Below are 25397 nucleotides of genomic sequence, written 5' to 3'. Positions count from 1 at the left end.
AAGAAAATGAATCACACTCAATCAATATGTCACGACTGGATCCAATACACCAGTCATATGTCAAGTGCAACTGACCCCCCCCCCCCAAAAAAAAAAAGTTGAATTACAAAGATCCCCTTCACTGCCTCTTATTTTGTCTTGACAACTGGCATATGAATCATGAAGTCAATCAATGCAACCAGTGAAAAGGAAATTATGTTGGCCTTACAAAGGGTTGCAAGAACACCTCATGAAATACAACAAATAACAACAAGAACAGCCATTTTCTTGAAACTGAAAAATAATCACATGTTTAAAGTTCTCAGCGCTCTCAAAGTTCTCAAAAACCAATGCTTTTCTGATACACACGCGCACGCACACACACACACAAATGTGCACGCACGCAAACACACACACACACACACACACACACACACACACACACACACACACACACACACACGCACACACACACACGCACACACACACACGAGCAGGGCTACATAAAGGAGTTATCTAAGATGTTAATAAAATAGTACAATTTGCAAATGCATATTGAAATGACAGAGAAGGCATCCTTGTTACTTCACCCAACTTGCTGTCATTGGCCAACGAGATGTTTTATTTTGATATTAATGTTTGGAATACAAAGCGATACATATAAACTTGAATTGAAACGGCCCATTAAGGTTAACCTACCTTATTTCATTCGGCGGCCTATCGGAGTAGGACTATCCCTTGTCAAGTGCCTCAGGATATTCGCCGGCCGCTCCTAATCCTGCCTACTACCTTGCCCACCACGAGCATCCCGCGACGACCCGAGTGAAGCCCACCGTCATGGCACCCTCTTTTCCTGTGCGTAATGTCGACCTACATGATATCACTACCCGATGCAGATAGGACAAATAAGCTCCATAATTTCCCCTACGCTCCTACCTAATGGCGCGTCGTCGTCGCGTTTGCTGTCATTTCGCGCCTATTTTTAGACGGGGGCCTAAGAACTTAATTGGATTCCCGAGGCTGGTTTGTTGACAGCAGATGGGAGGGCAAACCACCAATCAATCCAACGTTCCCGACTACATCTATAATCTTTTGACGTTTCAATGAGTGACATAAACGTTACTCCACTTTCACTCTGCTGGTCAACCTGCAGAGTGAGTGAATTGATTGCTCGTTATTATCTCAACGCCCAACGTGAGATGCAAAGCAAGGCAAAGGTTAAAAATCTAACTTTTTTATTTTTATGTCCAACAATAACAATGTTTACAATACCTTTGTAATATACTGATTATAGTTAGTAAAAAAATCATGACGATGATGGGTTCGATTATTATTAGATTATTGTTATGGTCATCATTATAATTATCATTGACATCATCACATAGGCCTATGTCTTCTTTACGTGGAGCCTGACCAGTAATCCTTCAGGGAAACACTTTTGTCTCTTTGGCCCTATACTTCAAGGCCAGTCAAATAATAAATAATAAATGCACTATAGTTGTATTTATCTTAGCTGTCTTCGTATGGAAACTAAAGAACGCTACTCCTAACCGATAATATACATTCAAATTGCTATTACCAGCACATAATACGGTCAGTGTTGCGATGTGGACAGCAATGAGACCAACGTGACAATTGGCGTAGAAAAAAACGTTGCAAAATCCATACAACGCCACGGGAACATTGGTGAACACGCGAGAGCTCTTGAACGCCCCTAGCGTTCTCATTGTGCAGCCGAGGAAACATCGCGGGGTTTCGACGACATCGGTATGAAATGGCAGAAACTGCTTGTGTCACGGAAGCACAAAGATTAGGTTACGTGGTACACATGTATTTTGCTGTTATTCAGCTCTCGTAGGACAAGGAATACTTAATATTGTAGGTTGACATTATCAACGAATGAACAAGGACTTGTTTTTTTGGGGGGAAACACTAAGGGCGTACATTGCAACGGGGGAGATCAGCGACTGCGGCTGTACTACTCTACTGGAATTACTTGAGCGTTCTGCCGTAGAGGGGTAAGCTCAATATATGGATTTGTTTCAAACATGTTATTGTCAACTGTGCCGGAATGTTCATGGTCACATATGTTCCAGGCAGGACATACAGAACCATGAGATATGTGTTGTTTAAATGGTTTCCCCCCACCACAGTATGCTACACTGGTTTGGCCTAACTGGCAAAAGAAACCAGAGTGTGGCTACATTGTAAGCAAAGTTGTGTGTGTGTGTGTGTGTGTGTGTGTGTGTGTGTGTGTGTGTGTGTGTGTGTGTGTGTGTGTGTGTGTGTGTGTGTGTGTGTGTGTGTGTGTGTGTGTGTGTGTGTGTGTGTGTGGCTACATAGCACCACAATATGCAACCTTTTAAAGTGTAACCCGGCCCTGTATGTCCGTTCAGATTTGTTTTGAAGTGGTTATGTAATTATTATGTTAAAACCCTGTGGTACTGTCTTGCTTTGGTTAATCGCAACGGTACCCTGTGTGTGTAGTGGCATTTAGGTTGTGTTAGGCAGGTGTCATGCATGTGATGTGAATATCAATACAGTCGCAGCAGGCTAGATTTACCTTTTTCACGTGTAGGTCAACTCAACATTGAGGTCTAAGTGAATAGATGCTGTTTTAGGAATCATATAGACAAAATCTATATTTAAATCAATACGTTTTTATTGGCATATTTTGTTATTGTTGGACTTGGCAATAGCCTGCAAAATGACCTTCATCTAAGGATTTTTTCCATTTCGTTTAATGTGGTGTTTATGTAAATCGTCACTATCGTCACAATATTATGTGATGAACAATTACCAAATCGGTTTCATTGTAACTAGCCTACGTAGCAGTCCATGCATTGCATAACATCATTTCCTTATACCTTCCCTAATAGAACGTGATTTGTTTTTAATATGTCACTGTGTGCATACAAAGTAGCAGACTGTCAAAGTGTGTGTGTGTGTGTGTGTGTGTGTGTGTGTGTGTGCGCTCAGCGTGTGTGCACTACATGTGTGTACATGCAGTTATTATCTCCCCAATCAAGATGTGTTTGGGTGACATTTGGCAGAGTTGCTCCACTGTGGTACTGTGACGTTGTGGTCGACCTATCCTGCAGTGTTGCCGAGCAGTATGCCAGGAGAAATACTAAGGTCACTACAGTTCTCAGTGTGGCTCACTGTAGCAATTCATGGTGCAACACACTTCATGTGATGTATTTCTGGTTGATATTTCAATATACAAACTTAAAAACCACCACATATCGGATGTATTAATTGAGCAGATGCTGTTAACAGTGTATACAGATCATTAATGGGCAGGCCATTTAAGGTATTTTACACAAGGATGCATACAGATGGATGAGAGCATTGGAGTTTCCACCCAGAATGTTTTGATTTGGAGTCCAACAACCTAACCACTATTGGGGAGGTTTAGGTGTTTCATTCTTCGATCAATCTAAACTCTCAAAGGACTGCTCGCTCTACTCAAAATCAGTTGGCCTTCCGTATCCTCAGTATTGTATTTATGAAGACATTTGCCAATAGGATAGGCTTGCTGGTATGTAATGTATTTTATATCTTTGTGCGGCTTATCCAAGTCTAGTTCATACACACAATACTGAAAACAACAATGGTTCAACACTTACAATGGCTAAAAAATAAAGACACACACACACACACACACAGTCTCCCAGCAAACATACCTACTATACTACTGCACCAATTCCACGGTCATGCCTTGTCATGTATTCAGTAGTGTAGGGAGACCTTTTCATAAAGAATGCGGTATAGAATAGCTGTGCATGGCTAATTTGCCTCTGTCCCCTAAAGAATTGAGTTGAGAAGAAGGCCTGAAAAATCACCCCACAAGTTTCTGTCCCAGGTCATCCTCTAGCCCTGGATTATCTAGAGAGAGTAGCACATTCATGTATTATCTTCATATAATAAGTTAAAATAATATACATTTTGGATAAGTTATATACTTTGTAAAGTTACTTAGTATTACTATAACCTAAAACATAAATGACAAATGAAAGTTAAGTAACAAGGGAGTTTGACTATTTGGCTGAGAATCCCTTTTGGCTGAATCCAAGAAGGTCTATTTTTTTTTGTAAGGGTTTATGTCTGTTAGTCATTGTTCAGAATCTCTGTATTGTGTCAGTGTGAGTGTGTGAATGTACGTGTGGCCTTGCCTACCTTTGTGTGACAACTGACTGCTCAACTAGAAACTGTCTTGTGTTTACCATTTGATAGAAGTTTCACTTGAAACTTGTATTTATTTTGCACTGAATTCTTTAGAAAATGAGAACATATTCAATGCTTTTCATTTTTCAAAAATTCAATTCCCACAGGAGTATACAAAAATAGGCTTTATCATGTGGTTATTTTATAAAGACTAAAAAAACATGCAATATCGTAATTGAGATATTAAAGACCTAATATAGGGATAGGAGAATTGTTGTACATTGTGTACCACAATGTACGTGTGTGTGTGTGTGTGTTTCTTTGGTATCTCGCCCTACGTTCAGAAGCGTCTCTACCTGGTGTCTGATCCAGAATAGACCTTGAGTTCTGCAGTGTTGTTGACGTCTGCCTGGCAGCCTTCTCTTGTGCGGTTGGGGATCGTCTTGTTCTGCAGTCTCTCTGTCGACAGAGAGACAACAACACTGGGATCAGAGTCTTTGCTGGAGAGACGGAGATCAGGGAGTAGCAGCAGTAGATGAAGTAGTCAGAGGGGGGATGAGGAGATGGAGGGGGAGGAGATGGGGGGGGGGGGGGGGACAGCCGAAAGCAGAGGGGAGATGAAGGAAGTCTATCTAATGCTAGTGGGGATAGTGTACTAGTAAAGGGTGTTTAACTCCCAGCTGAATGTTCTGGGTGCAAAGCACAATTTCTGCATGCAGCCTACATGTAAGGCAACATGACCTAGCCTTGACCTACCAGCTCGTTAATGACATTTATTTAAGGTATCTAACATTTTCCTTAAAAACTCCCAAGTTGTTTTAGATAAAAGCCTGCTGTTAAATGAGTAGAAGAAGGATGTGAGGGATAGGCAGGTCTACAAAAGAACAGGAAGAAAGAGATGGCCCCAGTGAAATGGAAGCAGAAAGGCGAGCTTGGTTATAGTGCACATGAGCCTGGAGACAAAAAAGAGAGAAGAGGAGGATGAGAGAGAAGGCGGGGAAGAGAGAGTGGAGGAGAGTGGACACACAGTGAATGTCACGGTCCGTGGAATACTCGGCTGCCGTCACGTCAACAAACCTTCTCAGCTCACTGTTCCAAATTTGACTAATGATTTGTTTTAAGAAGAGCTCCCCATCAGATCCACTTATCTCTCGCTCTTGCTCTCTCAATTTATCTCACTTGCGCTCTCTCTCTCTGTCTCTTTCTTTCTTTCTTTCTTTCTTTCTTTCTTTCTTTCTTTCTTTCTCTCCATCTCTATAATTTCCCAGCTCTGTCTCCACTTGTGCTCTCTCTATAGCCGATAGCATGGCAGTGCTTGGAGTCCAAGCATAATTTAACACATCTGGGCTCTGTTATTGGATAAAAGTTTTTCATCAACCCATTTACCATTGAATCCTCCAGCTAGCACCTTCTTAGTGCTGCCTGGCATTGGACCAGCCTATTCGTCCTGCTCACATGGAGCCAAGGAGCTGGTGGAGAAATACACACTGTCAAAAGAACACTGTGTGTCACAACAACAGGACTGTCTTAACAGGTTTCTTCCATCATCGAGACAGGATGACTGTAAAAAAATTGCGCAAACATACTGTACATGGAACAACCAAGGATAAATCTGTCAGTGCCCCGGCCTGTTGAGGAATAGATCATGGGAGAAATATGTACATCAAGTATGGGCTTCAGAGAGGAAACCTCGTACACAGAGAGGAATTTATTAAAGACAAGATGGTGGGGAGCTTTGGTGGCACACTCTTACTATATAGTCATCTGAGACCTTTTATTCAATGTGACTAGCAGTCAGTGTGTTCTAGATACTTGTTGTTAATGAGCAAGTAGGGGTTGGACATCTTGCAGAAGTTTCCCAACAGACAAAGTGGGGTTTGAACCCAGCACCCAGAAAAGTTAGTAACTAGCTAGACACGCTCTTATCACAATGTAAGCAGTGTTTTTCAATTGTCTGACCTTGTGGGTTATTCAGGCCCCATCCACACAGAGCCGATTTTTTGGTGAAACCGCATAAGTCTTATAAGTCTGCGTTTGGGCCGACCGTCAGATCCGGTGCCCGAAAATGCACTTTTTTTTGTGGAGAACCAGCGCCACACAATGGCCTTGAATACTACAGCATTTCTACAGCTCGATGCGTTTTCGCAACGAGTACGTCTTTACGGGGATATTCCTGAAACGCATCAAAGGAAAACGGATCGTTTTTTCCTGTGGGCCTCAGTCTCGGGGCCTCAGTCTCAACAACATGACATGGCCGTCAGCTCATGTGGAGCAAATCTAGCATTAGGTGACGTAAATTCACACCTGAACAGCTCATGAATTTTTCTGACTTGGGTCTTTTCTACTCAGACAGCCATTTAAGCTTGTTGCTTAAAGTGTTCTTTTTGGGAGAAACTTCTGATCCATGTTTGTGTGACCAGGTGCTTGAGATTTTGAGGGGATTAAATGTGATTTAACTCTGGAAATCAGAATTGTTTTCCCATTGCCTCCACAGACAAAAATCCTACCACTCTGTTGAAATTGATCTGTTTTTCATACTTGCCTAGCACTTAGCTCTACCCGTTGCTGGGTTATTATTTAGTCATTGTTTGTTTCTCGCTGTTGTTGACCACTATTTTGTTGAAAAATCCCAATGAAAACAGATGTTTCTACCAATAACGATATGTCGATAGGGGAACTGATTTTAACCATATGATTAGGCTAACAACTTGACATTTTCATTCAAGTCATTTAAAATATGTAGACAGTATAAGATAAGAAGATGCATTGCTCTTTTTTCTTCATTCCCTCGATGTCTTAAAAAAAGATGCGTATTTAAATTAATATAAGGAAAACACTCCTAGTAAACTGTACTCACTGTAACCACCACGTTTTGTCTCATTTCCTCTGCAGGTGAGCACGACTTGGATGCCTAAAACGTGACGATTTCCCCCCCCCCTCCCAAGTCTTCATCATGAATCGCAATAAGCGCGAAAAGGAGTTCTACAGTTTAGATGTCGGGGATTCTACGTTTACCGTGTTGAAGCGCTATCAGAACCTCAGGCCCATTGGCTCCGGTGCACAGGGAATCGTCTGGTAAGGCACAGAAGATATTTCCATTTTACATTCAACTTGTTAGTCTTGTTTGTTTCATATGGCTGTGGGCTACAACAATGTAGTTATTTAATTAAAGGTAGATTCCATTCCAGTTAAAGGTAGATCTTCTCCCAATTTGTGTTCATGTTCTGCTTTGGAACACAAACTCCTTAGAAAGCAAACTCTGATGTTACATACAAACGTCTTGTAACACAGGAGAACTATGATACAAGTGTAAATTGTGGGTGAGAGATGGGGATGTCAGAGATGGTTTAGAAATGTAACTTCTGAACTTCAAAACAATACGTGAATGTATTCCAACCGTACAGTATTATATTGTGTTATCATAATTAGGGATGTCACGATACCAAATATTTAGAAGTCGGTACCAATACCAGTGAAAATCCACGATTCTCGATACCATTTCGATACCACGGCAAAAAACAAAAATAAAACAATAAATCCCATGTACTAATACTGATAGTTGTCTTGAGAATTAAACAAGGACTCACGGGACCACGACTGCAACAGTCTGGCCATGAGTCTTCCAACCATCCCATGTGTCACGTCAGACGTGTGGTGTTCTGATTGATCGAGTCTTTGTTAGTTTTAACCAACACATACTGCATCGATCAGCTAGACGCTGCATTGCCTGTGGCTTTTGTAAATAGGCAGGAAGCGCTGACGCACGTCTCACTGGCGGGGGAGTAGTTGGGATTGGCTTGACCTTTTGACCGGGGGGGGTGGAAAGCTGTGATTGTTAAGATGCGGTGAGCGATGCCTTTCGTCACTGACTCCGTCTATCGGCATGTGCTGTCCATGCTTGCTTTTGGATCGCTTGAAGGATGTACATGTGAATCGCCATGCTGAACATAGTGCTGAATAAATGAAGATGGAGTGATTCATGTAGATTTCTGCACTCAGTGGCAGGTGTCGGGTGTATTGAGGAATTGTTATCGTTGTGTGTGTGTGTGTTGCATTAGCGCGCATCCTTAGCTCAAGTATACCAGTTAGATTTTTTTTTTCTTTTCATGACAAGTAATGAGCTGACTTCTGACTCAGAGCCATCCAGCTGACTCCCCATCCTTTTTATTTTTAGCACGATGTGTTTTCTAGCACCTCCTGTTTATCCTCTCATGCTGCCTTTTGACTAACAATTTGCAGAATATTGCAAAGCTGAAAAGCTTGCAAGTTTACAGCCAGCCAGTCCATCTGAGATTTACTTTGACACCTTATATGCTGCATTAATGCTGTCTTTCCATATTCCTTTGATGACTTTGCATGTCTTGAATACTTGTAATGGGTGATCTTGTGTTTTCTGTCCTCTCACAATGTTGTCAAGGCAAAATGCTACAATTATATAAAAAGAACCACCTTGTAATTGCACTACTGCAGTTCGTCCTGTAATAGAAGCTAGTCACAACAATCGACTTTCCCCAAACACTTTCTTCTGGGGAAGGTAGTGATAGTCCAAACACCTGTGATCCCTTCCAGACAACCTAGACCAGGGGCCTCTTTCCTAATTCAGCCCTAATACGTTACGTAATATTCGCTATCTCAGACAATCTCCTCACATTTAATTCAAATTACTCATATTAAACAGTCCGCCATTTAATACTTTAACCGATCAGAGTGCTGGAATTTAAATTACCCTTGGTTAATCGGTATTAAACATAATTGTGGGATACAAAAAACGGCACACAATGTTTTTTGTGTCCATCTATGGCAGTGTTTACACTGCATGCATGGAGAACTATTGTGAAATGCAGAGAGCAGGATAGTGTTCAAACTTCTGCTAGAAGATAAAAATGCATGATGGAACTGTCAGTGGCATTTGCTTGTGAATGGCTTTAGATTAACTGTATAAAAAAAAACAGAAGCAACAGTATTTCGAAACCCAGCAATGGGATGGCTACAAATTGCAGCTTGAAAACTGTATTTGCACCAGCATGAATGCCAACAAATGTGTCTCTCACGCTCGCGTCTTATCTCTTATGTTATTTTGTTACACCATTGTATGAGACCCTTTCTGTTGGAATGCACCAGAACCCTACTGGAATGAGTTATCACCTCTCTGCGTCCGCAGACATTAGCATTGTGCACATCAACATAGTGCATCTCATCAACACCTCAGCATCGCTGCTAGAAAGAACAGTGTGTGGACCTTTCTAATTAATATGGACAAGACTGTTGGACTCTGGTGCCCATTTGTGAATTTCATTTAACCAGAGCCGAGGCACCTACAATGAACTCTGGCCTGATACACAAACAAAGACACAAACACATACACGTGTGGGGAGCTGTATGCCAATATCCTCTCTGTGATGACTAATGTCACACACATTAGAAACAGACAGTCAGGGTTATTGACCACATGCAGGTTAACCTGACACAGGGGTTAGTCTGAGTGATGGCACCAATTGATAAAGGTTGCCCGGAACTCAATGATAAACGCCAGGAGTCAAGGTGAAATTAATGAAGCAAAGCAGGGAGGACAGCGGCAGGTCTGCAGACAGATATCCTGTGGCTTTTTCCAGCCAGGGATTGAAAATCTCACTAAAGGCTCACTAAATATATCCCCGCTTGGAGAACATTTGATTGTGGTTGCCTTAAACCTATATGAATTTGAATTCAGACCATTGGTCCATTGTCATGGTATCATGAGATTCAATACTATTCCTAGCTCACAATAATGTAAAACAACAAATATCCCATTCCCAAACCAAATCCTACATACAGAACATCTGAGGACATAAGGAATGTTCTATCTGTGTTCACGTGGGCTTCCTCCAACACTACATGCATGTTACTTGTTACATGTTACTATCAACGGCTGGCTCCACCATGGCCCTCCACCATGGCCCTCCACCATGGCACTGGTGGCAGTACACCTTGGGTTTGTCCCCTGGCAAGGTCTCTGTGGCCACTCTGCTCCCACACATTTTGTTGTTGTTCATTGTACAATGAAAAATAAAGTTGAACCTAGATTGATAAGAAAGCCACCTAGAAACTAGATGGCTTTCTTATCAATCTAGGTTCTAGGACCTTCCTCAAGGAAGTCGACCAAGGTCCAGACCTCTGAATCCACACATTCCACCAATGTTGACTGATTCCAGTCTGGCATCATGAAATAAAACAAAGGTTACTCATGGACAAAGTGATTTATCCAATGAGCACCACAGGGGGGGTTAACGATTAGCCAATCAGCACCAGGGGCAGGATATATGGCGTTGTCAAGCTGTGCTCCGGAACCAAAGAGGAGTGATAACAACAATGGCAAATGCTATGGAGGTTCTAAATCGATTAAAATGTCTTCTCAATATCACCTAACGTCTAGTTTGGTTTGTTTGTTTTTACTTAGCCAGGATGCCAGCATGGCTATGCAGACTTAAAATGACGTTAGCTTCAGGCGATTAAGTGATCTGAGGGCATGTCAGACTGAAGATGACAATTCTGTCTGCTGTCAGGCTACATGGAGTGAGCTTCAAAACAAGATGGGACTTAGGTTACCTGATACACTGTCAGAATACAAGTCAATGGTCAAAGCTGGGAGTGAAACTGATGCATGACTATGGAACTTTCTGGCCTTGTAGGTCAACCGTCTTCCTATCTTCTTGTGCATATTAATGTTTACATGGTGTTGTTTGTTCGATTGTATTTTATTGTACGCTGTCATGGCTAGGTCTTTCTTGTAAAATACATGTTAAATCTCATTGAGACCAACCTGGTAAAATAAAGATACAGCAAACAAATAAATAACAAATGAAAAAAATCTTCTTTGAGCAGAAGGTTATCTTCAAGGTAGAATATCTTGGTTGACCTATTGTGAAGTCAAGCAAGACACCTTGGAGCCATGCCATTTGAAGTCATTAAACCATCCTTCTTCCTCTCTTCAGTTCTGCATACGACCACAACCTTGAGAGGAATGTGGCCATTAAGAAGCTGAGCCGGCCCTTTCAGAACCAGACCCATGCCAAGCGGGCCTACAGAGAACTGGTGCTCATGAAATGTGTCAATCACAAGAACGTAAGTCACATTCACTATGGAAAATATAAAGTACCAGGGATGTAGATCTGTCTCTGTTTCTCTCTCTCTCACACATTTATTTGCATTGATAGGTTTAACACGTGTATAATTATAACTTTGTTATTGTCGCACCTTTCAGTGCAAGCCACACGTATCGCATCAATTAATTTATTTTTTAAGGAATTCAAAGAGATGGATACGTAAAATACATATTTATTGAAAAAATGTGTGTATCTCTATGTATTGCTATTACTACTTCATGTTGTTTTTGTATTGTCATTGTGTTCGATCCTATCATATTACGATGTGTCTCTCTCTCTCGTGAATGGATTGCTGCTCGCACTGCAACTAATGTGGAACACAGCAAAACCGGTCTTCAGATGTCAGTTTTAAGTGCTTTATTTAATTCTGCTATGCCCGCAGAATAACTGATCCCTTTGTTTTGTTTTTCGGGCAGATTATCGGCTTATTAAATGTGTTCACACCACAAAAGACGCAGGAGGAATTCCAAGATGTGTGAGTATTTGTTTTATGGTGCGGTTTCCCATGGTTGGTGAGTGTTCATGCATATACGTGTGATTGCAAGTGTGAGATGCTGTCTCTGTAATCTGATCGTATTAAGATCTCTAGCCAGGGCATGACCACACCAGATTATCCAGATGAACCAGGGAAATGAAGAACAATCTTTAGATCGGCTGCTAAGTTTATTTGCATAGAGAAGGGCCCGCTTGCATCCCTCGCAATGGAATCAGTGAAATCAGTGAACGATTCATTTATTGATCAGATCGGGTGACTTTTATGCAGTCAGATTCTGCGTAAGGGCTACACTTCAGGAATGAACGCAATTGTAAATAAGATCAAGAACAAAGTCTTCCATTTCAATATGAACAACCGAAGATAAAAGGGCGTCTATCTGCCTTTATTTTTATTTTTTAATTAACTATATATTAATATACTGTATCTGTCCCTTCGTGTAATGCTGTCCCTCTATTTTTATGTTATAGCGTTTAAGACCCACTTCAGCCTAGTCCGTCAGTGGAGTCTGCCACAGCAGCATTTTCCTGCACACACACGTATGAATGCATGAGCATGTGACGAATATAGCCTTTGTGCAGCGGTGCGTGTGTGTGTGTATGTGGGTGTGTGTTAATGTGTGTGTGTGTGTGTGTGTGTGTGTGTGTGTGTGTGTGTGTGTGTGTGTGTGTGTGTGTGTGTGTGTGTGTGTGTGTGTGTGTGTGTGTGTGTGTGTGTGTGTGGGGACTGCAGGTACCTGGTGATGGAGCTGATGGACGCCAACCTGTGCCAGGTGATCCAGATGGAGCTGGACCACGAGAGGCTTTCCTACCTGCTCTACCAGATGCTGTGCGGCATCAAGCACCTGCACGCCGCCGGCATCATACACCGCGTGAGTTAGGGTGACTCACTCACCTTTAACATGAGCACACACACACACACACACAGACACACACAGACACTACCACACACGCATTACCACACACACATTACCATACATGCACATACCCACGTACTCACTAACACACACGCACAGATACACACATGCATCACCACACACACGTTACCATGCGCGCACATGCACTCACTAACACACACAGATATGAACACACACTAGATATGCGCACAGGCACAGAGATCAACACCCACACACGTCCACATATTCACTGACGTACATACAGACGAACGCTGACACATACAGATTTGCATTCATTAGTGTCGCCATGTTGCCCAGCCTCCGAGTTTATGAAAATACATTTACATGCATGGGTGTCCTAAAATACATGCTGAGTTAAGAACAGGCCATGTATTTATGCATATATGACCTCATATATTACTCACACACACACACACACACACACACACACACACACACACACACACACACACACACACACACACACACACACACACACACACACACACACACACACACACACTCCCCGCCTGTCAGTGAGTGACTATGTGAGACGGATGAGTAGCTTAGTGTAGCGCTATCTCCCCTTGTTCTCCCAAGCAGAAGCAATGAGCCCCATAGGCAACAAGCTATGTAGCATCCCTAGTGTCCACTCGAAACAACCTCCTCCGTCCAAAAACGGAAAGGATTATGCCAAAAAACTTAACATTAATAAACTAAAACGGAGCCATTTCATGTCATGATTTAATTAGTTTGTGTTTTGAGCCCATTCAAATCAGGCTTATTGTTTACGTTTATTATATCCTCACTATTACTCACAGCTCAGTCTCAAAGGGCTCCACATCATGTGAAGCCCTTCACACCGAGCCCTCCACAAAGGCCCGTGTTTCCTTCCCTGTGCAGCATTAAGAAGGCCCTCTCCAGCCTGCTTCTCTTTGAGTGCGCCAATTAAACATCAACTGTCGGGGCCAATGAGCCGTGTGATTTGGTGGTCATCAAACACAGAGAGCCTGCCACTCGCTATGGCTGTTCCACGGAGCCGTTCCACTGTTAGAACCCAAACAGGCCTTCTCAAAGGCCCACGTGCGATTACCACACGCTGGTAATGTTAATTAAGGTGATGGGAGTCGTATCCGAAAGAGCCAGTTTAATATAGCACATGCACATCCTGAGATTGCATGTGTTAGGGTCTGTTACTGAGCAGGTGCCTCTGCCTCTGCCAGAGGGTTATACTAGGAAGTCTGGTTAGTAAAAATGTGGATTGATGGAAAATAATGATGCCCCCAAGTTCCCTCGACAGTTTGACTGGAACAAAATAGTATCGGCTGCTTATGCTTCAACCTCATTACAAAATCACGTTCATAAATCAGTGAGATAAAGGTTAATATAATCGAATAGGTTAAAGATCCCATGGCATGCTACTTTATGAATGCTTTTATATAGCTGTTAGTGGGCCCCTAATATAGTACTTGAAGACGTTCAAGAAATTCAGCCTTGGTGCAGAATTACAGCCACTACAAGCCAGTCCCACAATGAGCTTTCCACAAACGTGCCATTTTTTAGAGGTGGGTCAAAGTGGAGGGTGGGGGTGTGGCCCTGAGCAGCTTGTGGCCACGGTACCATGCGCTAGTGTTTACAGTGGATGTATCGCAATGGTGAGGCACACACAGCTTTTGGCTGTGTTCTGTAAATATTCTAGAACACTCCGGGTGCTCCGGCGAGAGTCCTGGAGCTCTATATCTAAATAATATCATATTCTACATAGATATTTCTATCATATAATATATATTATCACAGCCAAAATCTGTGTGCACCTCCAGACGATATTATGAATCTCAAACGACTGTGTCGGGTTCTCCGACGTCTCTGGTTCTTCCACTTCCACATCAATCTGAAGTAGACAGCAGGCAGCCAGGCTCCGGCGGGAGACAATCGCGGGCAACAATCCCTTTCTCCTCCGTGTCACGGTTCATGTACTTCAGGGAGTCAAAGCCAAAGTTCCTTTCAAAGTTCCAAATTCTTTCTCAACCATGGCTGAGATAACCCCCACTACGAGTCTCGTTGTGGAAATACCAGAGACGTCAGAGAACCCGACGCATTCTAGTCTTTTCACCAAATGCAAGCTTGCCTTATTGTTTTGCGTGTTATACGCCATAACACCAACAGCAGAACAGTTATAACAAAGAAGTGTACTTGCGTTACAGTGTGTGTATTCACACAAACACATGCATGAGGCACTCGCACGGTCGTAGCTCATTGTCTCATTGGTGGACCAAATTCTCTGGGCGGGCAAAGCAGAGAAAGGGGAGTTAACATGTCCCTGACGACATATGGGGAAAATTGGGCGCGTCTGAGCTTTGTTTTTTCAAAGGCAGAGCAGGATATCTAGTGCTCGTTTTTCACCTAACGCCATTTCTAGCTACTGGGGGACCATAGGCAGGCTAGGGGAACTCATATTAATGTTCATGCTATGTAAATCTTCATACCATGAGGCCTTTAAAGTTTGATCGAACATGCCATATTGGATGGACACGGACTCCATTTGAGTCAAGCCGGCGTTCTCACCCCACCCTGTTGATCCCACTAGGACCTGAAACCCAGTAACATCGTGGTGAAGTCCGACTGCACGCTGAAGATCCTGGACTTCGGCCTGGCCCGGACTGCCGCCACGGGTCTGCTGATGACCCCCTACGTGGTCACACGCTACTACCGCGCCCCCGAGGTCATCCTGGGCATGGGCTACCAGGCCAACGGTAAGTGAGGGGAGTGGTCGGGGTTGGTTGGTTGATTGACGGAGGCATAGATCAATGAGGAGTTACTTTGTTGCTGCCTGGCCTGCTGCTGCATCCCCGCCTCTACAGGGTTGGGCTTTACTACTGACTTACTTTTACTCACTCACTCACTCACTCACTCACTCACTCACTCACTCACTCACTAACTGTTGGCGGCTACTTCACCTGTAAAGGTCAGACACAGAGGGGAGGGGATGTTTGCTCATTGGCAGGCAGTGGATCATGGGAGACTTCCTGATTAGGGATCCCAGTGCCCTGCATCTGTGGCTGTTGTTTGATGTTTTATTGAAGAAGGCTGCATGTTGCGTCTTGTGCTTGTTGAAGACTGACTACTCACACACACACACACATAAACACACACACACGTTTTGTCATGTCTGCACGCTTCAGTTGGCACCACTGAATCCGCCTCCAAACGGATGCCTCAGAAAGGAATGAGCGATTGCTTTTTATTAACCCCCTCTTGTCATTTCTAGAACTTCACCTGTAAACACCTGATCCATCAAAACAATGCTTTTACTTTAGCTATCACCCCTAAAACCCCAGAGAAGTGGAATCTCCTGGCAAGAATCGTCTGCGCCCACTTCTCGGTCCTTTCAAAACACTGACCTATATTTTCCTGCTGACTTGTTGCTTTTAATCATCTTCTTTATGTTGCTTATTCTACTCTTCTTCCTCCCTCCCATTCTCCTCCTCCTCCTCCTCCCCTTCTATGCTGCGTGTATGTAGTGGATATTTGGGCTGTGGGCTGTATTTTGGCAGAAATGGTTCGCCACAAAATCCTTTTCCCAGGAAGGGATTGTATCCTTGAGCTGCTTGCAGCAGCGTCTGGTGTCTCTGAGTTAAGCGAATGCGGCAGGCAGCGAGAAACAGACGTTAACAACTCGATCCCCACTTCTGTATTGTTTGTTCTAATCCCGTTGTGTTTTGTCCGACGCTGTGAGCGATCGTGTGTCCCTGAGCAACTATGGGAATTCTATTTCGTGCAAATGCTTGGCACGACCACACACACACACACACACACACACACACACACACACACACACACACACACACACACACACACACACACACACACACACACACACACACACACACACGCGCACATACACACACACACTGTGGGTTGATATCACCGGGGAAAAATGGGAAATAGAATTAAAAATTATTTGCTCTTTCAAAACCACCAAAGGAATTGTGGGAAACACCCTCCTTGTATGATCAGAAAACATACTCATGTGTATCTAAGATAAACCATCAAGAAATAGCTTGGTTGTAATGACCTGCTATATTAAGGATGTGATCATGTGCTATTCATTAACCCGCTGATGGCAGCTATAGAACAATTACACTTTTAAGTAACATTAGGTTACATAAGTAACTCAATTTAGATTAACAGATTCATAAATTCATAAATTCACCAATGGTCTTCCCAAACTATACATGAATTGCAGTGAGATTACAAAGGGTGCTCTCATATTTATAATCGTATCATTTTATTTTTTACAGGCCTTGAAAGTCAGTGTCTCATAGCTGCTGTAAGCTAACAATATATAATGTTAATGTGAATTTGAGGTGAAGATAATTAGCATGGCGTCTTGTGGGACACTGGCTCGGGTTTGGTACTGTCGATCACTGCATGGATTCCATTTTGTTCCAATTTTGTACTTCACAAACACAAAAACCCAAGGATATTATTTAATTTCTCTTTTGATTTGTCATGTCTTTTTTCCCCTTTTGTTGTGTTTGTTATCGTGTCCTGCATGCTAATTTGGTGGTTTGTCAATTCATTTTTCAGTTGATGTCTGGTCTATTGGCTGCATCATGGCTGAAATGGTCCGGGGTAGTGTGTTGTTTCCAGGTACTGATCGTATCCTTAAAGCTGGACCTCCGTCCACAATCCCGAACAAATGCCCATGTCTCTCCTCTCCAGCCCTCATGCCCTGCTCACAACCTTAGGCACCGCCGGGGCTGTTGTTCTTTCTGAACCAGGACTGTTATTGAGTTAGGAAACAGTTGCAAACCTAATTGGTATGCATGCTTTGTCCTGAATAAAATGGACTCTTACAACAGTACCTTTTCTTTGGATTGGAGATAGATGTTTTTTACTGATTCCATATTCAAAGTAATACAAGCAGGATTTGCACATTAACAGGGTGTTAAGGGAACTTTAAGAGTATGTATTGGTAAATGTCTGCAATACCAATGAAATCAAATAGTAAATATGAATTTGGTACGAGTTATGTAAGTCTTAAATAGCTGCCGTGCATGGGAGAAGTGAGATAATTCCCATAAACCATCCAATCCTATAATTCCTTGTAATGTTTGTAATCTTCCAGCGTCTCCTCCCTTTCAAAAATGTTTGCTTATTCCTTACCGCAAACAACTTATTCTTTCCATCACGTATGTAGTTCACGTTCCGCTAGAAGTGAGTCACAGTAATGTAGTCTAGGGGATTGAGGCTGGATCTGTAGTACACGTTGTGACCAAGCCTTGTTTTGTCTAGTAATCCATATTTGTTAAACCTCTGTGAGTGATTTGTGTATTTGGTTAGAAAATACAGATTTTCAGCATCTGACATCTCTGTCTGTCCTCGCTCTTCATCTAAGTCCTTGCCATACTTCAGTTTGTGACTGTGATTGTGTATATGGTTAGAAAAGGCGATATTCAGCATCTGAAGTCTGTCTGTCCTGACCCTTCATCTCAGTGTTAGCCAAACTTCGGTATGTTCGAAATCCAGTTTGCCTTTGAACCAGATTTAACCTCACAGATTTCTTCCTGTCCATGAAGACAACATTGAAATCTGGTTGACCAACTTTAACTAATGTGAAGTTTGCAATTTACTAGGATTCAGGCACAAAGACCAAAGTAGTAAAACAAAATACAAGACTTTAACTCTTGACAGTTCAACATTTCAAGCTGGTCTCTCGCAATCTCTCTCCCCAAGCTCCCCCGACACTAGCCCTCCCCTCCCCTTCCCCAAGGCCCAGCCTTTCTATAATTTTTCTTAACGCCGTGAACCCAAGACATCGACCAATGGAACAAGGTGATCGAGCAGCTGGGCACGCCCTCGCAGGAGTTCCTCATGAAGCTCAACCAATCGGTGAGGACGTACGTGGAGAACCGGCCCCGCTATGCCGGCTACAGCTTCGAGAAGCTCTTCCCTGACGTGCTGTTCCCTGCCGACTCGGAGCACAACAAGCTAAAAGGTGACGGAAGGTTCTCCGCCTCCTCTCCTTGGGGCTGTGGAGTGGGTTATGGAAGGTTTTAACCATTGCTCATCTATAGTGTTATTGTCATCTGAAATGGGGCTGATGTTATGTATGATGTTATTTATGTATGTTATGTTGTTTAGAATGTTGGAACAAACTACAACTGCTAAATCTAAATACATACAGAAGGATGAATTATGAATGTAAATGGGGAGAGTTCTAAGAGGAGAGAGAAATTGAAGCGTTAAAACCAAACAAGGCTTGAGAAAGAGATCGGGACGGTTGGAAACTTCCAAGTGGAAATAAAACAAATCCAGGTGCTGTAATGGAGAGCTAGAGGCATATTTCAGCGGTAAACACACACACACACACACACACACACACACACACACACACACACACACACACACACACACACACACACACACACACACAAATGATCCTCACAACATTTCCTTCATAACATTTCCACCTTGTTCCTGTTATTTTTTTCCCCCTGCGGGTGGGCGGAACATCGCAGCGAGCCAGGCCCGCGACCTGTTGTCCAAGATGCTGGTGATCGACGCGTCCAAGCGGATCTCGGTGGACGAGGCGCTCCAGCACGCCTACATCAACGTGTGGTACGACCCCATCGAGGTGGAGGCGGTAAGCAACGCGTGTGTGTGTGTGTGTGTTCTAGCTCTTTCCTGTGCTAATTGCAAAAACCTCTTCCCTTCTGTGAGGTGTTGAGCAAGCTTTCTGTGTCAGAGATGTGACTGTCGACGACACGCCTTGTCTTCATTACTCTGGCACTCAGAGGTGCAGACAGGCGGATCTGAACCCGTGTCTCATAACCGCCGGAGACCGACATAAAGTAAACGTTGGAGGATCTCACAACAACAAGAAATGTACCCAACCTTGGGGTAAATGGAAGGAAAATTTGAGGATTTTTTTAAAATTAGTATTTTATTAATGTTCCGGCCGAGCAGGAACATTATTTCAATATGTTTCTCTACTGTAGGTTAGTGGAAATGGTGGCGATAGATTCTGGAGTTCCTTGCATTATTACCGCCTTCAACGAGGGAGAAAATGCAATACATCATTTTGGAGACTTTTAAGGGTCTATTTTGGGTGGAGGAGCATAGGCCTGAGCGCAGGTGGCCCAATGAATTGCATGTCGGATCGCATTAGCTAATCTCGAAAGGTCAGTATTAATGTGTGTAAAAAAAAAAAAAAAAAAAAAGATGACCAAAAATCTAAAAACATAAATACATTTGATTTTGTGTGCTCGTTGCAAATGGCAAAATAACTACGTAGCAACTTTTAAATATACTCTAGGTCCCACAGAATTGCAATGAATAATCCAAATCACAATATCAGTGAGATTGTAATTATCAATTTTGACATAATCAATTGTGATTGCCTTGTTGTGCGTTTGATCTTGGTCTTGGAATCGATGAGTGGATGATAAGCTGCTGTTTAGGGTCTTCACTGTAGCTCTGGCTATGAGACTCCAAATCTGGTTGGCTCTCCCACTTGGTTGTGTGACCATCTTCCTATAAGTCACAGAGATGTCAACCTCCTGCCTTTCTGTCTGTCTGTCTGTCTGTCTCACAGCCTCCACCCCTCATCACGGACAAACAGCTGGACGAGAGGGAGCACACGGTGGAGGAGTGGAAAGGTAGGAGGACGTCTCTCTCTGCTTTTGCTGGTGACGAGCTGTGAAAGCAAGCAGTGTTGAAATGCGTCACATTTGATTGGTTCCATTTCTCGTCCTCTGTTCATTAATGACCTGATGTTGTTTGGTCTTCCTTTTGTTATTTTCCGTTGGGTAACGAGCTCCCTTTCCTCTGTGTGTGTGTGTGTGTGTGTGTGTGTGTGTGTGTGTGTGTGTGTGTGTGTGTGTGTGTGTGTGTGTGTGTGTGTGTGTGTGTGTGTGTGTGTGTGTGTGTGTGTGTGTGTGTGTGTGTGTGTGTTACAGAGTTGATATACAAAGAAGTCGACTGGGAGGAGAGGACAAAGAATGGGGTGATCAGGGGACAGCCCGCTTCTCAAGGTTAGTGGACTGAATTATCACCATTCAGACATTTTTATCAGACATTTCACGTCATCGCCCAGCCGGCAGGGTCTGCACTCCTGCTCATGGATCCCAAAGATAGCGTGCATTCTATAAAAAGGTTTTACTAAAGGTCGTAAAGGTTTTACAAAAAACTGAGCAGGTGCAAGGGTTCATAGCCAATCATAAACGACCATTATTTAAAAGAGTTTTTAGCTCAAAGTAGCAGACCCCTCGTATTCTTCAGTGTTTTGACACCTAAACAACTTCATGTATTTTAGTTAAAAATAGCAACTAACAACAACTAACTAACAAATAACATGGGGAATCAGACCCAGAACCTCTTTACCTTTCTGACCGCCGACCGTTGCCTCTGTATCTCATAGCACAGGTGCAGCAGTGAGCCATACCCCCCAGCACCAGCACCACCAACCCCCGTCCGCCTCCGCTGCAGGTGTCTCCGACCCCACCCTCTCCGCCCCCGCCCCCACCGGCAGCAGCCTGGAGCCCGCCGCAGCTACAACCATCGCCTAGTGCTGGCCCGGGCGCTACCGGCCCGCCGGGCTGCTGCAGATGACTATCAACTACAACAACAACAGAACTCAACGGCAACAAACACGACTTCCTAGTTATTTTCTTTCCGGTGTGAGGTGATAGGCTCCACCCCATCCCCCACCCACCTGAAGCGGTCCCCAAGTCTACAAGCCCGACACTGGCCCCTCCCAAAGCTCCGCCTCCCCCTCTCTCATTCGTCTGTTGTTCAGGCTTTCGTAGTGTAGCATCGAGGTCAGTTTATCTGTGGCCATTTTGGTTCCTTTCGGTTATTTCTTCTTGTCTTCTTTTTTTTTATTTTTATTAAGGACATTTTCTTTTCTTTTTTACAATTTATAGTTTCTTCTTCTTTTGGAAATTCTGTTGAACTTGAGTCCGGGCTTTAATTTATTGTGGCATCCTGTTTCGACGTTTTGAATCCTACGATGCAAACTTTTTATGATTTTTTTTTTTTTGGGTTCATGGACGGTGAGAAAAAAACAAGAAATATATTGAAAAACCTCTTCCTGTGATCTGTTTTTTTATTTTAGTTGTTTTTGTAAATGTTTCAGTTGGTGTTTAGGCTACTACTATTACGTCACGCCATATACATGTCGATTGAGTTTGTACAGAGCAATGGTCAATTTATTTTCTGCTTCAAAATATGATATGTTTGCGGTGAGCCATTTGAATATACTTCAACAAAAGTTTGATGTTAATACTTCCCTACAACACTTTACCGTATTTTGTATCAAGGAGCTGATCATTTTTAGAAACCATACTTCGTTCAGTTCAATTCTTTTCCCTTTTTTAAGATTTGTTTGTATAAAGATAATAAGTGTCTCCTTGTGAGTCACCACTACTACTACTACTACGTTCTTTACCTGTTAACACTTTTTCTTTTGGAAACAATATTTTTCTTTTTTTTTTATGTTAAGTTTAATCTTGACAGCTGCTGGCGATCTCAAAATGCTGTTTGATTTCCCGCTCTTTCCACCATTCTACCCCTGCTGTGTGAGATGTAAGAATTGTACTATTTATTTTTTATTGTTTTTCCTTATTAAGCTATGTAATGACACAGTGAGGTCCATGGACTAAGGGGAAGTGGAGCTTTTAAGCATTTCTTGAGCTGAATTTTTATTTTTTATTTTCTATTTTGTATGTTTTATTCGCAGTGAGCGGTGTAGTATTGTACTGACGGTCGATCTTCCCTTCAGATAGCCCAGAGAATAGCTTTACACTTAAATCCCCCACCACTGCTCGAGAGGTTTGCTTTAAACGGTTATGTCACATTGACGGCAAAATACTGGGGGAATGTATTGACATAGACTATGGGAGCTTTGCGGATATGAAAAGGTTGCGAGTGCTGTGAGCTTTGACATGTCAGTTGGGGTGTACAGAGAATGTATCAGTAAGTACCGAGGTGTGATGTCAAGAAGGTTTGTTGAAGGTGTTGGATCTGTAGTGTTTATTGAGGGATGTGTATCGTACGACCAAGAGGGAACTGTGTAAGTATGATTTAGATTAGTTTTGCTTCCTAATACAAGATCCTTTTATTAGTAACGTAACGGGGTGTATCGGGATGTATCTTTGTGCTCTTTGCGACGGTTTCCGTTTTTAACTCAAATCTATTGGGAGCTTGACTACGATTTTTAAACCAAAATGGCCCTTTAGTTTTCAACGCATGGCAGACTAACTTTAATATGAGAAAATCTAAAGATAAGAAAAATGTAAACAGAATCCCTCCCCCTCTTAATGTCTGATGATTATTTACTGTATGCAATAATGGAGCCCTTCTTTGGGTGTGTTTTTATTTGTATTATTGGAAAGGAAAGTGCCTATTGTTTAAGTGTTCATTCCCGACTTCGTAGGAGGTAGTGTACTCGTTCGGCGCGGAGTGTTTTCGCAGGTAAGAAACGGCAGGTTACACGTTTAAAATCAATCACGAAAGGTGGACGTTCTTGCAAATGTTTTGTATATTTTTCTACTGTTTCTTTTTTGTTGTATGTTTTGACGATAGGTTGGAGACTGTAGTCTTTTGCAGGGTAACCATAGTAATAACAAACATTTATTTTCGTTTCTGTTGTTTTGAAAGGAAAAGGTGGTTTTGTCAAAGTCTTTAATTTCTTTAAATCACACTGGTGAATCATGATCCAGATTTTAGCACGTTTTGCAACAGTTGAGGTAACGGCTTGATAAACATTTCACAAAAGTTATTTGTTCATATTCTCCCTTCTCTCCTCTTGACAATTGCTTTAGAGTTTTTTTTTTCTAAATCTAATACTTTTAAGGATAAATGGACTGAGTACTGAGGGTTAGATCAGAACGGAGGGCTACAAACACCCTGTTCGTTCACATAATACTCCGGGGGTCTGGTTTTGAATAGCCATCATTTGATGAGACCTTGATGAGAATCCGCTATGAGACATTTCTTTTGGGTTAGCCATATAGGCCTCCATTTGAAATGTACTTTTGTGAATTGTCCATGTATTTCATGTCATAACAGTACTTGTGAATAGCAAAGACTAACTCAGCGAGGTAAATCCGTTTTACACTTTACCTTATTTGTTTAGGTTCATTTCACACTTTTAGTCACAAAACACTCAATTTATTTACTATCTTGACATTCCTTTTAACTTCCAATCAATTACCAATGACAACAGGTTTCCAAACTATTATATATATTTTTTAAGGATAGTTGTGACAGTGCTACTTAGCTTCCACAGGCTCACGGATGAGTTAGCATGGCAACAACAGGAACTGATTTCCTGCTGTAATTGCGGGAAATGTAAGACAATAATGGTAAAATAAATAATGCTTTTATTATCCCATGCTCTGTCTTTTTTATTTTATTTGTATTTTACGTTAGTCACAATTGGAAAGCTTTGTTTAGGTTGTTTTTATTTTATTGCTAAAACCTAATCTTGATTTAATTTAAGGCTTTGATGGACTACCTCACTCAAAGTTTCTACCAGTTTTTGGATGGACACACTTGGTTACGGATTCGGGTGGACTCAGTTACCTGCAGAATTAGCTATGGAAGACGTGTGAATAACATAAATATTATTTATTTATTTTGAAACTGTACTATTGTTAATTTGAGCAGACCTCTAGTTTTGTACATTATGTATAGGCCTACTTGTCCTAGAAGTAAAAACAAATGTTATATGTATATATTTTTTCTCCCACTTCTTTTTCCTATTTTTTTGTTTGGTTTCAAGTGCAATACCTTCAGCAAAGTTGTGCTAGTTGTAAGTTCCGGCCCTGGCCACGTTAGCTGTCTCCTGAAGGTAGAGAAAATGTTTGGTACTGTCGACACGTTTCCCCCTTTTTTATGACTACCTTTTTTTCTTTACTTTTTTTTGTTGCTGTGACTTGTTTATAATCATATTGTTATGTAATTAGTCTTACCGACCAATCAGATCCGGCCAGAGATCGATAATACAAAAAAGAGAAAAGTAAACAAGATTTCTTCATGTTCATGGCCAGAGGATCTTGATTTGGTTGTGTGGTAAGACGAAAAATAATGTTAATAAACAAAACAGGATAAAAGTTGAAATGCCTAAAAAAAATTGTAAAAACTTGTTATATGTATGGTGCTGGTTTGTAATGTTTGCTAGTGAATCCAGCCATGCAAGTAGATTTAAGAGTTCTTGGTTTTGCGTGACCCCAGAGAAGCGCGACCAACAATTAAGTGCACTACTAGAATACATGCACTGGGATCGGACGATGCCAACTCAGAAAAAAACATCAAACAAAAAAAACATGTACTGCAAATAAAGTAAAATACACTTTGAATCACTCAGGCGTTTCTGTGTTCTTAATTTACATTGAATGCCATTTTATAAACCAAAAATGTATTCAGTGTATTTTGATCGTAATGTGGCATTTAAAATGAAATCTGAATGACACAATATGTTTTGGTTTGTTTGTTGCAATCCCACTGAAGTCTTTTCAGTATCATTTTTTTCATTTATTCATAGATTATTCATTCATTACAATAGAGTTGATTTATAATAAATAAGCACCATAACTGCTCTGTGGAGACCTAGTTGAGTCTTCAGTCCAGCACATTTTGCTTAAAGGGACCCCATTTTACCGCCAGGTGTGATGTTGAAACGCCATTTCAAATACCATATTCATCACAAGTA

At 42.1% G+C, this 25397-nt stretch overlaps 1 protein-coding gene across 1 annotated transcript; it reads left to right on the top strand.

Annotated features, from left to right (window-relative positions):
* The first annotated feature begins 1748 nt into the window (after positions 1–1748).
* On the top strand, positions 1749–25041 carry mapk8b (mitogen-activated protein kinase 8b). Its single transcript, XM_084486018.1, has 12 exons — positions 1749–1997; positions 7039–7221; positions 11118–11247; positions 11705–11763; positions 12514–12652; positions 15264–15429; positions 17267–17338; positions 18495–18677; positions 19201–19325; positions 20277–20340; positions 20641–20715; positions 21102–25041. The coding sequence occupies exons 2-12, from the start codon at positions 7100–7102 to the stop codon at positions 21116–21118; spliced, it is 1152 nt and encodes a 383-aa protein (XP_084342144.1). The 5' UTR covers positions 1749–1997; positions 7039–7099; the 3' UTR covers positions 21119–25041.
* Positions 25042–25397: the final 356 nt, after the last annotated feature.

This window comes from Micromesistius poutassou (genome assembly GCF_964030765.1).
Source record: "Micromesistius poutassou genome assembly, chromosome: 21".
Lineage (NCBI taxonomy): Eukaryota > Metazoa > Chordata > Actinopteri > Gadiformes > Gadidae > Micromesistius > Micromesistius poutassou.
The sequence above is the reverse complement of the archived record's forward strand: the minus strand, read 5'-3'. Positions and strand labels throughout refer to the sequence as shown.